Source organism: Rhinatrema bivittatum, chromosome 4, assembly GCF_901001135.1.
Source record: "Rhinatrema bivittatum chromosome 4, aRhiBiv1.1, whole genome shotgun sequence".
NCBI classification, from domain to species: domain Eukaryota; kingdom Metazoa; phylum Chordata; class Amphibia; order Gymnophiona; family Rhinatrematidae; genus Rhinatrema; species Rhinatrema bivittatum.
Window position 1 is genome coordinate 439,583,809 of NC_042618.1, and position 17,989 is coordinate 439,601,797.

General features: G+C 48.2%; 1 protein-coding gene across 1 annotated transcript in view; it reads right to left on the minus strand.

The window, feature by feature from the left end:
* The window catches only part of CFAP54 (cilia and flagella associated protein 54), a 1,106,494-nt gene that overhangs the window by 46,535 nt on the left and 1,041,970 nt on the right, over positions 1–17,989 (minus strand). Inside the window, exon 66 of the mRNA XM_029597529.1 lies at positions 6,193–6,299. Coding sequence (XP_029453389.1) covers positions 6,193–6,299 — 107 coding nt within the window. The remainder of the gene's footprint in view (positions 1–6,192; positions 6,300–17,989) is intronic.

The window sequence follows — 17,989 nt, forward strand, 5'->3', positions numbered from 1 at the left end:
TATAGGCGCGGCAGTAGTTATGTCTCTTTTTGTTAGGCATACACTCCTAGGTATCTAATTATTTCTATATATGCCTGTTTTCCCTTGCTTGTTCATGTATGCTCCTATATTACTCAGTATAAGATTACTGCTCTCATATGCTAGCCTGTTTATCTTTCTCAGTCACATCCGTTTATTACTGTTTACGGATAATTACAAATACCAGGTAGTTGGGGGGGGGGGGGGGGGGGGGGGGAAGCGGGTCACTTTGGTTGGGGCTATAAAAGTTTGGTAGTATATCATTTGTATTAGCTCATCATTACCATTCCTATGATATACGTTCATACTCTTGCTCTCATGTATTGTATATGATAGCTATGTTTTTGTATTATCGTGTTTTATGGATTCTGCCAATAAAAATAGATTACAAACAAAAAAAACGAACCGATCACGGCAGATGAGGTACGGAAGGCCATCCATCAAGCCAAAAAGCTGAAGACGCCCGGACCGGATGGCTTTAGTTATGAGTTCTTTAAATGTTTGGTGGATCCTTTAAGCAATCTTCTTCCTTTAGTATTTCAAAACATGATAGATCAAGGCTCATTTCCCCATCTTGGCAATACAGCCCATGTAATATTGATTCCAAAGCCTGGTCGGGATCCCCTGGAGCCATCTGCTTACTGCCCCATCTCGCTGCTGAATGTGGACCATAAGCTCATGGCTAAAATTATGGCGGATCACTTGGGAAGTATTCTGCCGACCCTGATCCAACCCGATCAGGTGGGCTTCGTCAAAAAGCGATATGCGTTGACAAATATTAGGCGAGTGGCTGCAGCAATGGCTTTATGCAGGCGTTCGGATATTCCATTCTTAGTGGTGAGCCTAGACGCCGAAAAGGCATTTGATCGGGTAGAATGGAGTTTTATGTTTCAGGTGCTAGAATCTATGGGGTTTCAAGGGTATTTTTTTCAAGTAATACATTTACTTTACCATGCCACTATGGCGTCTATTTCAGTGAATGGGGCGTTATCTTCTCCATTTCCAGTGAGGCGGGGCACTCGTCAGGGATGCCCACTGTCCCCTTTGCTATTTTTGCTGACCATGGAGCCCTTGCTCCTGGCATTACAGGCATCCCCGAGTATTAGGGGGGTGCAGTTTTACTCTCGGGAGGAAAAGAAGATTTTTAAATACTCTGCTTTTGCAGATGATATAATGGTTTTTCTTACCTCCCCGGAGAAGTCTCTGATGGCTCTTTTACAGTTGTTTCGCAGCTTCGGGTCGTTCTCTGGTCTGCGAATTAATTGGGATAAATCGGAAGCTCTGGCCTACCCATCCTCTATTAGGGAGCGATGGTCGGGAAGGTTCCCCTTAAAATGGGCAATAGACTCGCTTAAATACTTGGGGGTCTTCATTTCCACCGAGGTGAAACGCATTTATTCCCTAAATATTCCGCGACTAATAAATGTGACGAAAGATAAATTGCGCCAGTGGTGCGAGTTCCCCCTTTCTTTAGGGGGCCGTATCAACTTATTCAAAATGATTCTTCTGCCTAAATGGCTATATGTGCTGCAGAACTTCCCATTTCTTCTCACCCGTTCTGACTTGGGGACAGTTGACAAATTACTCCGTGCGTTTATTTGGAGGGGCAGGAAAGCGCGAATCCCGTTGAGCTGGCTTAAATTGAAGTGGGGAGGGGGCGGAATGGGGATCCCAGATCTGTACCGGTACAATATTGTGGCCAACCTGCGCATTGTGCGTGATTGGATTGCAGAGGACTCCCAATGTGTGACATTAGTGGCGGAACATACGTTAGTAGCCCCCTAAACTTACTTTATGTACTTATGTGCCCTGGGAAGGCGCTTGCTAGTGAGTTACGACAGGACCCTCTCATTGCACCCATCCGTCATGCTTGGCGCTTCTGCACTAGACAACTGGGAGTATCTACCTTCTGTGCTTTTTTGGCACCCATTATGGGTAATCCGGAATTCACACCGGGTTCCGAATCGCGGGTGTTTAGGGATTGGAGGGTTAAAGGGTTTACTAGGTTGGGTCACATGTTTGACACGTCAGGGACGATGTTCTCCTTCCTAGAGCTTCAGAATCTATACGGGATAGCTGGGACTCACATATTTAGTTACATGCAGCTTCGGCACTATGTAACCTCCATCCCGGCCTCTCAAAAAGTATCTTCTCAATTTCAGAATATTGTAAGTCTCTTTGGGCTTGACAGCACTAAGGTGCCGTCTCTATCTTTGTATTATCGGTTCCTGCTAAAGGGGCTAGCGACGGACTCTTACCAAATCTCGGTGACTCATTGGAATAGGGATGGAGTGTTTCAGGTGCCGCCAGCAGTATTTAAGGCAAGTATGACACACCTGACTAAACTCACTAGTGCCATGTACTATAGGGAGATGCAGTATAAGCTGCTTTGCCGGGCATACATAACCCCACAATTGCCTTTTCATGCCAAGCTGACACCTACAGCCTCGTGCCCACGTTGCCAATCTCATACGGGGACCCTTTCTCATGCTTTTTGGGCCTGCCCCAACATCACTAAATTTTGGGGGAGTGTTGTGGGCTATCGCAGGCGGTTGTTAGGGATTAATTTTCCTCTATCCCCATATATGATTTTATTTGACTGTGTTCCCCGTCCGCTTGTTCGTGGTCAATGCCTGCGGGGATTTTTGAGAAAGGCCTTTGCGGTGGGGAGGAAGGTTGTCCTTATTACCTGGCGGGACTCAGCCGGCCCATCCTTTTGGATGTGGCGCATTCATCTCCATCGCATGATGCAAATGGACAACTTGGCGTCCAGGACCGACCCGTCCCAACAGCGCCGCTTCATACAGCTCTGGAATGGATACTTGCAGGCTCTACCGCACCGGGCTCGCAATCTAATTTTGAATGACTGAGAGGGGCCTTAGACTTTCTAGACCCCTTGCTTGTGGACATGATTTGGACTTTCGGCGGTATGTTGGCAAGATGTTCGGGTGGGAGTGGGGGGATTTCAGTGTTTATTGACAGTCAATGTATTGGTAGCTACTATTGACAGTATTGGGGATATATAAGGAAAAAATATGTCTCTGATGCCGGTTTGTTTCATGATGTGTGTCAATTCAATAAAACAGTTTTAACATAAAATCATCCATTGTACCTGAAGACTGGAGGATAGCAAATGTAACCCCAATATTTAAAAAAGGCTCCAGGGGCGATCCGGGAAACTACAGACCAGTTAGCCTGACTTCAGTGCCAGGGAAAATAGTGGAAAGTGTTCTAAACATCAAAATCGCAGAACATATAGAAAGACATGGTTTAATGGAACAAAGTCAGCATGGCTTTACCCAAGGCAAGTCTTTCCTCACAAATCTGCTTCACTTTTTTGAAGGAGTTAATAAACATGTGGATAAAGGTGAACCAGTAGATGTAGTATACTTGGATTTTCAGAAGGCGTTTGACAAAGTTCCTCATGAGAGGCTTCTAGGAAAAGTAAAAAGTCATGGTATAGGTGGCGATGTCCTTTTGTGGATTGCAAACTGGCTAAAAGACAGGAAACAGAGAGTAGAATTAAATGGACAATTTTCTCAGTGAAAGGGAGTGGACAGTGGAGTGCCTCAGGGATCTGTATTGGGACCCTTACTTTTCAATATATTTATAAATGATCTGGAAAGAAATACGACGAGTGAGATAATCAAATTTGCAGATGACACAAAATTGTTCAGAGTAGTTAAATCACAAGCAGATTGTGATAAATTGCAGGAAGACCTTGTGAGACTGGAAAATTGGGCATCCAAATGGCAGATGAAATTTAATGTGGATAAGTGCAAGGTGATGCATATAGGGAAAAATAACCCATGCTATAATTACACTATGTTGGGTTCCATATTAGGTGCTACAACCCAAGAAAGAGATCTAGGCGTCATAGTGGATAACACATTGAAATCGTCGGTTTAGTGTGCTGCGGCAGTCAAAAAAGCAAACAGAATGTTGGGAATTATTAGAAAGGGAATGGTGAATAAAACGGAAAATGTCATAATGCCTCTGTATCGCTCCATGGTGAGACCGCACCTTGAATACTGTGTACAATTCTGGTCGCCGCATGTCAAAAAGATATAATTGCGATGGAGAAGGTACAGAGAAGGGCAACCAAAATGATAAGGGGAATGGAACAGCTCCCCTATGAGGAAAGACTAAAGAGGTTAGGACTTTTCAGCTTGGAGAAGAGACGGCTGAGGGGGGATATGATAGAGATGATTAAAATTATGAGAGGTCTAGAACGGGTAGATGTGAATCGGTTATTTACTCTTTCGGATAATAGAAAGACTAGGGGGCACTCCATGAAGTTAGCATGGGGCACATTTAAAACTAATCGGAGAAAGTTCTTTTTTTACTCAACGCACAATTAAACTCTGGAATTTGTTGCCAGAGGATGTGGTTAGTGCAGTTAGTATAGCTGTGTTTAAAAAAGGATTGGATAAGTTCTTGGAGGAGAAGTTCATTACCTGCTATTAAGTTCGCACAGGGGTAGATTTTAAAAAAGTGCGCCTTCGCGTACTTTTGTTGGTGCACCAGGCGCAATCAAAAGTACGCTAGATTTTAGCAGATATGCGCGTAGCCGCGCATATCTGCTAAAATCCAGGATCGGCGCGCGCAAGGCTGCCGATTTCGTGTAGCCGGCGCGCGCCGAGCCGCACAGCCGGCCGCCGTTCCCTCCAAGGCCGCTCCAAAATCGGAGCGGCCTCGGAGGGAACTCGCTTTCGCCCTCTCCTCACCTTCCCCTCCCTTCCTCTATCTAACCCACCCCCCCGGCCCTATCTAAACCCCCCCTACCTTTGTCGGGGGATTTACGCCTCCTGGAGGGAGAAGTAAATCCTCGCGCGCCAGCGGGCCGCTAGCGAGCCGAGACGCGACCTGGGGGCGGTTCCGGAGTGCGCGGCCACGCCCCCGGGCCCGCCCCCGAAACGCCGCGTCCCGCCCCCAAAATGCCGTGCCGATCGGCCCCGCCCCCGACACCCCCCGGCATGCCCCCCTCGAAAAACCCCGGGACTTACGCGAGTCCCGGGGCTCTGTGCGCGCCGGCAGGCCTATGGAACATAGGCGCACCGGCGCGCAAGGCCCTGCTCGCGTAAATCTGGGTGGATTTACGCGAGCAGGGCTTTTAAAATCCGCCCCTTAGAGAATAGCCACTGCCATTAGCAATGGTAACATGGAATAGACTTAGCTTTTGGGTACTTGCCAGGTTCTTATGGCCTGGATTGGCCACTGTTGGAAACAGGATGCTGGGCTTGATGGACCCTTGGTCTGACCCAGTATGGCATTTTCTTATGTTCTTATGTTCTAAACTTTTTCTTGCAGAAGGAAATGTCCTGGAAATACTTAAATGTGCTATTGTTAAACCAATTCTCAAAAAGCATAATCTGGACCCTAATAACTTTAATGACTACAGACCTATCTCTAACCTTCCATTCATATCCAAATTATTAGAAAAAGTGATACAGAAACAATTGGCTGATCATCTTGAGAGCCACAATATTTTATACCCCTCCCAGTTTGGCTTCAGAAAACATCTTAGTACAGAAACATTATTAATTGCTTTATCTGACACTGTTCTTCGAGAGTTTGATAATGGTCAAAGTTAACACCTATCACAAATGTAGTAAACGTAGGCACAAAATCTTGTTTTGTTACATGCACAATTCCCTGGTTGATTTTCAAAGTAGGTCACTTTGAAAATCAACCCCCAAAAGCCTTGAATATTGTCTCCATGTATAACAGATCTTTGAGCAGTACAATTTTCAATAGATGCACAAATACAAATAGGCTGTCTGATGCTTCTTTATCAGTGAAGACAGAGATTATAGTAGATAAAAGATGAACTAACTTTATGATCTATTTACAAGTTGTACTGTTTCTCTGCTTTCTTTGAAATAAAATAGACACAAGGGGCAGGAAGAACCTAAAGGGATATTCATCAAAGTACCCATGCCATTTTTCCCTACTACTAACAAATTACAAATTGACATATGGTGATAAATGTAACACACAAATTCATTCTTGTGTTCAGGTAGAATTTCCACTTCCCTCTGCTTTCACAGAGCACCCAGTCCAGGTTTACATTATGCTGTCAATACATTTTATCGTTTTTATACGATGTCCTTGAAATGTTTGATAGGATATTTCTTAATGATATTAACTTGTTATTCTTGCATAAATACATACCTAGCAAGAGGAATCCACAAATGGCCACAAAACACATCAGTTGTGTTACAAGTATTCAAATCAGTAACCTTGACACTGTTTGTATTGTAGGCATAAAGTAGCTTAATCTGGAAAAGAAATGTGTCTCTATGTAAGCATAGAACAGCAGTGATATTTCTCACATCTGTAAGTGTATAAAATATGAAGTCCATATTCAAAAGATTTATACAATTAAGATTAGATTTTACCATATAAACCTTGCCTTTTAAGAAGAAAAATATGCTATTCTGGGTCAGATCAAAGTCCATCAAACCCAACATCCTGTCTCTAACAGTGGCCATTTCAGGTCACAAGTATGTGGTAGATCCCATAAAATAGATCTATTTCTTCTTACTCACTCCCAGGGATAGCAATAGCTTTCTCCGGTCTACCTGGCTAATAATGTTTTATGGATTTTTCCTCCAGGAACTTAAGCCCTGCCACACTAGTCCCCTTGACCATGTCCTCTAGTGAAAAATTCCATAGCTTGATTGTGCGTTACGTGAAAATAAACCTTTCTACTAGGGATGTGCAACTGTTTGAAATGAATTGGCAAAACATGACAAATTATCCCATATTTGTTTCATTTATGGACATCCGAAATAAATGGAGGGGTCCCACGAATAAAATGGAAAAAATGTCTTATTATTGTTTGTTTCTTATTAATTTCTATGGCCCATTATGACTGTCCTTGAACAAATAACTTAGTAACCAGCTGTGTACCTTGTCAGAGTCTTGTCATGACAAGTTGGCAAGGTCACTAGCCAAAGAAAAATCATGGTGCAGAATCTTTTTAAATAGTCTATAACTGCTATCTGGATTAAGTGATGCTGACCCACTGTATCTGTAAAGTCTGAGCAGGTGCAAGAATCCGATTGTATTTCTTCTCTAACTCTTTGCAGAAAAGAACATGCTAGTAGAAGCTCTTGCACCTGGAAGAGACTGACAGAGGCCAGTCTCTGGCATTCCTATCCACCGATGGCATCAACAGAACTGATGACCCAGCCAATGGCTCGGTGTTCATTAGTGTGGCTTGAAGGTCCATTGGTGCTTTAACACGGTCTTGAAGTGGAATGCCTGCTTGCTGATAGCAAAAGGATATGCAGTCCGCTAACCAGGAGGTGACAGTCTGCTTACCCATAGGTTGCCCCAATCTAGTGGAATGGAAATAAACAAACAGTTGAGTGCTTTTCCTGTGCGCAGTTGTACGGTCTAGATAGAATGCTAGAGCCCGTTTACAGTCAAGGCTTTGCAGAGCCTGTTCTTCTGGATTAGAATGGGGCCTGGGAAAGAAGGTAGGTAGTATGATGGATTGATTAATGTGAAACTCCGATACTACCTTAGGCAAAAACTTAGGATGAGTGTGGAGAACCACCCGGTCATGCAGAAGTTTAGTGTAAGGCGGGTAGGTAACTAGAGCCTGTAACTCACTAACTCTGTGAGCAGATGTGATTGCCAGAAGAAAAATCACTTTCCATGTGAGATAGCGAAGATCACAGGATTGGAGAGGCTCGAATGGTGGTTTCATGAGCCAACCCAAAACTAGGTTAAGGTCCCAAGAAGGGGCCGGAGGGCACAGTGGAGGTTTGAGGTGGAGCAAGCCCTTCAAAAATCATGGGACAAGGGGTTGTACTGAAATGGGAACATCCCCAACACCTTTATGGAAGGCGGCTACCGCACTGACATGCATCCTGATGGAAGAAGTTTTTAGACCTGAATCTGATAGGTGCCAGAGGTAGTCCAGAACCTTCGTGGTGGAACCAAGTGAAAGGATCAAGGGGCAGTAAGGAACACCATGACTTAAACCTGTTCCATTTGTAAAAATAAGATTTTCTCGTGGAAGGCTTCCGTGAAGCAATTAGGACACGGGAAACTGGCTCCGAAAGGTTGAGCGGCTGAAGAATTAGCCTTTCAACATCCAGGCAGTCAGGGACAAGGCCTGAAGATTGGGGTGGCATAGGCACCCGTCGTTCTGAGTGATCAGAAGCGGGTCCTTCCCCAGGAAAATGTGCCTGTGAATGGAGAGGTCCTGAAGAATTGGAAACCACACTTGGCGTGGCCAGTGAGGGGCTATTAGGATCATGGTTCCCTTGTCCTGACCTAGCTTCACGAGAGTCTTTGAGAGAAGTGGAAGTGGAGGGAATGTATAGAGGAGACCGGTGGCCCATGAGAGGGAGAACGCGTCTCTTGGTAGTAAATGATGGCTGCGAGTGAGCGAGCAAAGTTCTCTACTTTGTGGTTTTGAGGTGAGGCAAAGAGGTCTATGTAAGGGTAACCCCCAACATTGGAATATCGAATTCGCTACTGTGGGCTTGAGAGACCACTCATGCGGCTGAAAAGTGTGACTCAGCCTGTTTGCCAACACATTGTCCACTCCCAGCAAGTAGGTGGCCCTGAGGTACATCGAGTGGGAAAGGGCCTCCGCCCATATCTGTGCAGCTTCTTGACACAGGAGGTAGGAGCCTGTCCCTCCCTGCTTGTTGATGTACCACATGGCCACCTGGTTGTCTGTCTGAATCAGGATGACCTGGTGGGAGAGGCGATCCTGAAACACTCTGAGAGCATATCTGATTGCTCGTAGTTTCAGGAAATTGATTTGGTGTTTGGCTTCCTCTGGAGGCCAAGACCCTTGAGTTTGTAAATTGGCAACATGTGCTCCCCAGCCGAGTTGGAAGCATTGGTGGTAAGGGTTACTTGAGGATCTGGAGTCTGGAAAGATAGGCCTTGGAGGAGATTGGTCTGATTTTTCCACCAAAGTAGAGACTGACGAAGTGGGTTGGTGATGTGGACAAAGGTTGATAGTGGTTGAATGGATTGAGTCCATTGTGACCGTAGAGTCCATTGAATGACTCTCATGGCCAAGTGGGCCATTGGGGTAACATGCACTGAGGACACCATGTGTCCCAGTAAGATGAGGAAATGGCATGCAGTTGAGCATTGTCGAGATTGTAGCTGGTATGCGAGAGAAGTGAGAGTGAGAGCTCGTTCTCGAGGCAGAAATGCCTTTGCTTTGAAGGTGTCCAAATCTGCCCCTATGAATGACAAAGTTTGAGATGGGACTAAGCAGGACTTTTTTTGTAATTGATAAGAAATCCTAGAGAGATCAGAGTGTGTAAGGTAAGACGTAGGGACGTCAGAGCAGCTTGTTGAGTTGGAGCCCTGATCAACCAATCGTCAACATAGGGGTAGACGTGAACACCTTGGGTCCTGAGGAAGGCTGCTACTACTACAAGACACTTGGTGAAAACTCGTGGTGCAGATGCTAGGCCGAATGGGAGCACTCGGTATTGATAGTGCTTTGGGCCTACCAGGAATCTCAGAAATCTGCGATGAGATGGAGTTATCACAATGTGTGCGTAAGCGTCCTGGAGGTCTAGAGAGCAGAGCCAGTCTTCCCTTTGCAGAAGAGGAAGGAGGGAACCCAAGGTTACCATCTTGAACTTTTCTCTTTGGAGGTACTTGTTGAGGTCGCGCAGGTCCAGAATTGGACGAACGCCGCCTGACATTTTGGGGATTAGAAAGTACCGGGAATAGAATCTGAGGCCCTGTTGGGAGTAGGGGCACTGGTTCAATTGCTCTGGATTGAAGGAGGAGGGAGACCTCCTGATCCAGGAGTAGTGAGTGGTCTGATGTTCCCCCGTCTGCCGAGGTGGGGAATCTGGTGGGATGGAGAGAAAGTTCAGGTGATAACCTTGAGAGATTACAGCAAGAACCCACTGGTCCGAGGTGATTGTGTGCCATATGTTGTTGAAAAGGCACAATCAACCTCCTACTAGTACATGAAGTAATGGAAGCTGGCTGTTGCTCACTCTCTATGAAAGAGTCAAAAACCAGAAGCAGGGCCTGGCTGAGGAGCTGCCTGTGGTTTTGGCTTACGAGGTTGTCAGGACTGGGCCTTCTGGAAAGGCTTAGTGGAGTGACCTCTAGATGGTGGTGGATAGGACTTCCTTTGATGGTAGAACGACTTTTTGGAGTCCTTCCTGAATGCTTGCTTGGCCAGTGAGCTGTGCCACTGTTTGCTGGATCTGTTCAAACAGATTGTCCCCAATGCAAGGCAGATCGGACAATATGTCCTGGACTTCAGGGACGTAGGTCCGAAGACTTAAGCCAGGCCCATCTTCTTGCAGAAATAGCAGCTGCAGATATCCTGGAAGCAGTGTAAAAAATGTTATAAGATGATCTTATTTCATGATTTCCCGCTTCAAATCCTTTGTGAACCAGGGTTTGTAGCTGTTCCTGGAATTGCTGAGGCAGTGACTCTGCAAAGTCCTGTATTTGTTTGAATAGGACCCTGTTGTAATGGGTCATATAAAGCTGGTAAGAGGCGATCTGAGAGATAAGCATTGATCTCTGGAAGATATGCCAACCAATGGCATCCAGGAATTTCTGCTCTTTACCTAGAAGGAAGAATGAGGCTTTGAGCGCTGGGCCTTCTTTTGGGCAGACTCAACAACCATGGACTTGTGATCCAATTGGGGTTTTTGGAACCCTGGAGTTGACTGGACCAAATATGTGGAATCTGCTTTTCAGTTGACTGGTGCCACCGAACCAGGGTGTTCCCAATTCTTCTTCAGAAGATCCAAAAAAACTTGATGGATAGGGATAGAGGTAATTTCTTTAGGAGCATCCAGAAATTGTAGAAACTCCATCATCTGGTGTCTATCATCCTGTTCAGTCTGCAGTTGGAAGGGAACTAACTCAGACATTTCCTTCACAAAATTAATGGACAAGTCCTCTGGAGAATGTTTCCTGCTTTCGGTAGGAGAGGGTGGTGATGGTAAATCATCGGTGTCCTGGGACGAGTCATCGGTCCATGTATCAGGGTTCATCACCGTGCCCTCCAGGAACCTTAGAGGGACGGGACAAAGGTATTCCCGAAGGTCCCGGTCTAGGATCCAAAGGTATCGAGGGAGTTACCGGAGGCATCGATGAAGGTAACTTTCTTTCTGGAAAAAAGTGCCCGTATTCACATGCATAATGCATGTGTTTTTTTGAGGAACCATACAGCAAATCAAGCAGGTTGCAGGTCAATGTGCCAATATTTAGTATCACCTGAAAAATAAGCCCTGGATATAATGATGAAACTATCAAGGACTTGGGCAGAGAGACTCACAGCCATACACATGCATGTTGTGGTCCCAGTTGCGGCAGCACTTATGAAGGCCGTTTCCCGCCACTGGAAGCTCTGCCCTATCTATGACATCAGACGCCGCGGCCTATGTAAGGCCGCCACGGAGCCCAGGACTTTGCCTTGCAACGGGGTTCCTTGCGGTTCTCTGTTGCTCCGTGCTCCGGAGTGAGCTATTGCGTTAGCAACTCTGTTCCTGCCTGAGACTTGCTTCACTCCGTGCCCAAGTCTTGCTTCTGTCTGGCTTGCTTGCAGTAACCTGTTCTGCTTCAGTTCCAGCTTGGTTCCAGTAGCCAGTCCTGCTTCAGTTCCTGTCTGGTTCCAGTAGCCAGTCCTGCTTCAGATCCTGTCTGGTTCCAGTAGCCACTCCTGCCTCAGTTCCTGTCTGGTTCCAGTAGCCAGTCCTGCCTAAGTTCCTGTCTGGTTCCAGTAGCCAGTCCTGCCTCAGTTCCTGTCTGGTTCCAGTAGCCAGTCCTGCCTAAGTTCCTGTCTGGTTCCAGTAGCCAATTCTGCTTCAGTTCCTGTCTGGTTCCAGTGGCCAGTTCTGCTTCGGTTTCTGCTTGCTTCAGTCCTAGCCTGCTTCAGTTCCTGCCTGTCTCCTGATCCCTGCCTGCCTGCTCCAGCTTCCATGATCTCCTAAGTCCCAGCGACCGGGCTCCTCCCGGGGGAGTACCTGCTTCCAGGGTGAACCTCACCTTCAGCTCCTGCCTGGTATCCACCTCCCGACCTGTCATTCTCCAGAGACTATAGTACACCTCTCCCCAGTCTCTCACAGGTCAGACCAAGGGTCCACTAAACAGTTCACTCACAACAGATTGCAACGCCATGGACTTGGCCAAGGTACCAGGATCCCAGGATTTTCCTGGGTTGGCTCTGCAGCTACAACAGCAACAACAATACCTGGATGTACTGGCCGGATCCGTTGGGCAATTGGCTGCCCGAATGGATGCCCATGATACCCGTTCTTTGCCTGCTGTGGGTTCGAGACCCGAGGATGCAGCCTCACCCGTGGCTCAGCTGCCCCCACCTGCTCACTACGCTGGAGATGCTAGGATCTGCCGTGGGTTCTTAAACCAGTGTTTCATGCGCTTCTCGCTTTTGCCCTGGCAGTTTCCCACGGACTCCGTCAAAGTAGCCTACATTCTCTCCCTGCTCGATGGTAAGGCCCTGGTGTGGGCCTCCCCCCTGTGGGAGCGTCACGACTCCTCCTTGGACGACTTACAGCAGTTTGTCACCAACTTTCGCCAAGCCTTTGACGAACCCGCCCGCCAGGCCTCAGCCATGTCAAAATTGCTACAGCTTCGCCAAGGATCCCGTCCTCTGGCGGACTATGAAATGGATTTCAGAACTCAGGAAGTAGGTTGGCAGGACGATAGCCTTAAAGCCATCTTCTTGGAAGGGTTGTCAGGGCGCATCAAGGACGAGATTGCCACCCGGGATATCCCGGAAGATCTTAATGCCCTCATTGACATGGCTGCCTGCATCGATCGCCGCCTGCAACAGCGAGCACGAGAGTTACGCACGACAAAGCACAGCCCTGCCCGCAGTTCCTCACACCCGCTACCTTCACCCAGGCCTGCCTGTCCTGATGTTTCTGCCTCCGAACCCATGCAGTTGGATGTGCCCCGCTCTCCCTTGAGGAGAGACAACGTCGCCGCTTGTTGGGCTTGTGCCTTTACTGTGGTCAGAAAGGCCATTTCTTGGCACGCTGCCAGCAGCGTGCGGAAAACTCCAGAACCTAGGAGGTCAGGAGGAGCTCCTCCTAGGTTGTGCCACAGCTCCTCAGAGTATGATACCCATTACCTTGGAATTTCCCGGAGGGTCCTTGGAAACCCTCGCCTTCCTGGATTCCGGAGCCAGAGGTAATTTTATCCAGCAAGACTTGGTCTCTCAACTGCAGATTCCTACGCAGAGATGAGAAGTCCCACTCCGGATTACCTCCATTCAGGGAACGCTCCTTCCAGGTCGCATATTGACCACCACGGCTCCCATCACAGTCCGCACCGGGGCGATCCACTCAGAGGAGATAGCCTTCCTGATTCTCGAAAAGGCTGTCCACCCTGTTATGCTAGGGCTGCTGTGGCTCCAAAAGCACTCGCCTGTGATCCAGTGGGATACTCTGCAAATCACTAAGTGGAGTCCCTATTGCCTCTCTCATTGTATGAAGGTTCCCAAGCCTCCAGGACTTCTGCTTTTGCACTCTGCTCTTGGACCTCCAGTGCCATACGAGGACTTTATGGATGTCTTCTCGAAGACTAAAGCAGAGATTCTTCCGCAGCATCGCCCATATGACTGCGCTAGTGACTTATTGCCCGGATCTATGCCACCTCGGGCTAGAGTGTACCCCTTGTCCCTGCCCGAGACAAGGGCCATGTCTGAGTACATCACTGAGAATTTGGCGAAAGGATTCATTCGCCCGTCAAAGTTGCCCGCCGGGACGGGATTCTTTTTCGTCAGCAAAAAAGATGGCTCCTTGAGGCCCTGTATCGACCACCAAGGGCTCAATGCAATTACCAAACGGGACCGCTACCCTCTCCCATTGATTCCAGAACTACTTGATCGGCTCCAAGGTGCAAGAGTCTTTACTAAGTTGGATCTACGCGGGGCCTACAACTTAGTTAGAATCCGTCCCGGGGACGAATGGAAGACCGCATTCAATACCCGGGATGGGCATTACGAATACCTCGTAATGCCCTTTGGCCTTTGTAATGCCTCAGCGGTCTTCCAACACCTGATGAACGAGCTGCTACGGGATTTGCTCAACGTCTGTATGATCGTCTATCTCGACGACGTCCTGATTTACTCCCGTGACCTGCCTACGCACCGCCAGCATGTTCGCCAGGTGCTCTAAATTCTCAGAGAGCACAGCCTATACGCTAAGCTTGAGAAATGCAGCTTTGAAAAGACTTCCTTGCCGTTCCTGGGGTATATTGTTTTGGCTGACAGCTTCCAGATGGATCCGGAGAAAGTTGCTGTAATTAGGAACTGGCCGCAGCTGAGGGGTCTCAAGGCGTTGCAACGTTTTCTCGGCTTTGCTAACTTTTATCGACATTTTATTCCCGGCTATTCTCGCATAGTAGCTCCTCTGACTGCGCTCACCCGGAAGGGAGCCAATGCGGTGGACTGGCCTGCCCAAGCTTGCCAAGCCTTCGATGATTTGAAAAAGGCCTTCTTACAAGACACATGCCTCCGCCATCCTGATCCCAGTTGGCCGTTCGTGGTTGAGGTCGATGCCTCGAATGTAGCTGTTGGAGCGGTGCTGAGCCAGCACTCCGACAATGGACAGCTTCAACTGTGTTCCTTTTACTCTAGGAGGTTCTCCCCGGCTGAGAGTAATTACGGAGTCGGCGACAAAGAACTTTTCACCGTGAAACTCGCCTTGGAAGAATGGAGGCAGTGGTTGGAGGGAGCCAATCACCCCTTCACCATTTACACGGATCATAAAAATCTCTCTTTTCTCCGCCAAGCCCAGCGCCTGAACCCGAGACAGGGCCGGTGGTCTTTGTTTTTTGACCGATTTGACTTCACGCTACGATATCGCCCTGGCTTAAAAAATGTGCGAGCAGACGCCCTGTCACGGTCCACCGAGATTGAGGAAACCCCTGAGACACCACAGTACATTTTGGATCCCAAGAAAGTGTGTCTTGCTGCCACCTCTGCTCTCATAGGGCCGTGTTGGCATGGGCCCACGAATCCCTCACTGGAGGGCATGCGGGCCATGCCGGTACGCTAGACCTCCTCAAGTGGTTCTATTGGTGGCCAGCGGTAAGACAAGATGTTCGTCTCTTTGTCGACTCCTGCCCCACTTGTGCATTGCAAAGACCGCTTGGCGGGAAACCCAAAGGGTTGTTACACCCCTTGCCTATCCCAGTGGAGCCCTGGACGCACATCTCCACAGACTTTGTGGTGGATCTCCCAGCATCAGACGGGAACACGGTCATCTGGGTTGTTGTGGACAGGTTCTCCAAAATGGCACATTTTGTTCCCCTGTCAAAATTGCCTTCAGCGCCCGACTTGGCTAATTTATTCGTTCAACATGTGTTCCGACTTCATGGTCTTCCCAGCACATCGTATCAGACAGAGGACCACAATTTACCGCCCGCTACTGGAAGGCGTTATGTAAACGCTTCAAGGTCCAGTTGAGTCTCTCATCAGCCTTCCACCCTCAGAGCAACGGGCAGACTGAATGTACGAACCGGACTCTGAAGACCTTCCTGCGCTCCTTTGTAAACAAAAGACAAGACGATTGGGCCAAACCTCTCCCATGGGTGGAATTTTCATACAACAATCATACACACTCTGCTACAGGAAGTTCTCCCTTCATAGCTGTCTATGGGAAGCAACTTCGGCCGCCCTTGCCCTCGCCTGAACCCAGCACACTGCCAGCAGTGCAACTCTCTGCCTGCCAGCTACTTGCCCTCTGGACGTCTATCCAAAAGAAGATGCAAAGAGCTGCCCTTGCTGCCAAAAGATGGGCAGACAGCCACCGTCAGCCAGCACCAGTCTACCTCCCTGGGGACCGTGTTTGGCTGAGTACAAAGAATCTACAACTTTGGATTCCTTCCTGCAGACTCGCCCCCAGATTCTGTGGACCATTTCACATTGCTGAGCGCGTAGGAGCCGTTTCCTATCGCTTGCGCTTACCCTCCTCGATGCATGTGCACAATGTCTTCCATGTGTCGCTTTTGAAGCCTCTCATCCTCTCCAGGTACCATACCCGAGCTCCTGAATCTGCAGATCCTTCCGTGCCGGGAGACACCACCTACCAAGTCCGGGAGGTTCTAGATGTCAGATTCCATCAACGTCGCTGGGAATACCTCATCGCCTGGGAAGGTTGTGGATCCGAGGACAACACATGGGAGCCAGCCCGCAACATCCTTGATAAGGACTTATTGAAAGCCTTCCATCAAGAACACCCAGGTAAACCCGGGCCTGCTAAGATGGGGCGTAAGAGGGGGGGGTACTGTTGCGGTCCCAGTTGCGGCAGCCGTGACTAGGCCCTTACCTCCTTGGTCCCGGCCCGTCTCCGAGGGTTTGCGGTCTGTTTTGCAGCATCCCCGGGGGGGGGGGGGGGGGGGAACGCCGCCAAGAAGCCCTGCCTGGACACCTTCTCCCTAGGCGCGCACGCAGTCCGCACTTATGAAGGCTGTTTCCCGCCACTGGAAGCTCCGCCCTATCTATGACGTCAGACGCCGCGGCCTGTGTAAGGCCGCCGCGGAGCCCAGGACTTTTCCTTGCAACAGGGTTCCTTGCGGTTCTCTGTTGCTCCGTGCCCCGGAGTGTGCTATTGCGTTAGCAACTCCGTTTCTGCCTGAGACTTGCTTCACTCCGTGCCCAAGTCTTGCTTCTGTCTGGCTTGCTTGCAGTAACCTGTTCTGCTTCAGTTCCAGCTTGGTTCCAGTAGCCAGTCCTGCTTCAGCTCCTGTCTGGTTCCAGTAGCCAGTCCTGCCTCAGTTCCTGTCTGGTTCCAGTAGCCAGTCCTGCCTCAGCTCCTGTCTGGTTCCAGTAGCCAGTTTTGCTTCAGTTCCTGTCTGGTTCCAGTGGCCAGTTCTGCTTCAGTTTCTGCTTGCTTCAGTCCTAGCCTACTTCAGTTCCTGCCTGTCTCCTGATCCCTGCCTGCTTGCTCCAGCTTCCGTGATCTCCTAAGTCCCAGCGGCTGGGCTCCTCCCGGGGGAGTACCGGCTTCCGGGGTGAATCACCTAAGTCGCAGCAGCTGGGCTCCTATGGGCTCTCCCGGGGGAGTACTGGCTTCCAGGGTGAACCTCACCTTCAGCTCCTGCCTGGTATCCGCCTCCCGACCTGTCACTCTCCAGAGACTATAGTACACCTCTCTCCAGTCTCTCACAGGTCGGACCAAGGGTCCACTAAACAGTTCACTCACAACACATGCATACACATACACACACACACACATACAGATCTCTTCCTTTCTCTCTCTTTTTGCAGCTGCACAGTTTTTATAAAAAGCTCATCTCATATAAAATATTATTACATGAATACCTGCCTTTGTGTCTATCGTCTGCTGCACCCACTGCCCTAGGAAAGTAAACTTAGGACCTTGCATTTACATTACCAATACTAATAATATTACAGCTTCCATGGTTCACAACCTGGTACTCCAACCACTAGACTAATCCTTTACTCCAAGCCTTAAATTTGTCTGAGGCACGAAGTTGCACAATGCTTTTTGTATAAACTTTGGCTTAAACAATTTTTCTGCTTTTGCTCTAATTTTATCTGATCCTCTGGCCATAAATGACCTGTTCAAGGTCAAAATTAATGATGCTGGTGATGGAAACTGAACCTGGGTTTCCATGATTCACATCTTCCTATTATAACCACTGGACTGCACTGACAGACTATAAAGAACTGCCATTTATTACAGTACTGTATGCTCCATTATTTACATGTTAGCTCAGAATTCATGTACTGGAATGAATTTATTAGGAGGGAGTTGTGGTTCTCAAAAAGAACTTAAGGGAGCAGAACTTATTGGAAATATAGAGATCTCTAGTCAGAGAATCCGCTGTAAATAATACACTGAAAAGCAGTCAATGAGATTTGCTGAATGTATTACAGATGTCTTCTGCAATATGTATACTTCTACACTAATTCTGTAGTATTTTTTGATCATCCTAAATCCTTTAAGAT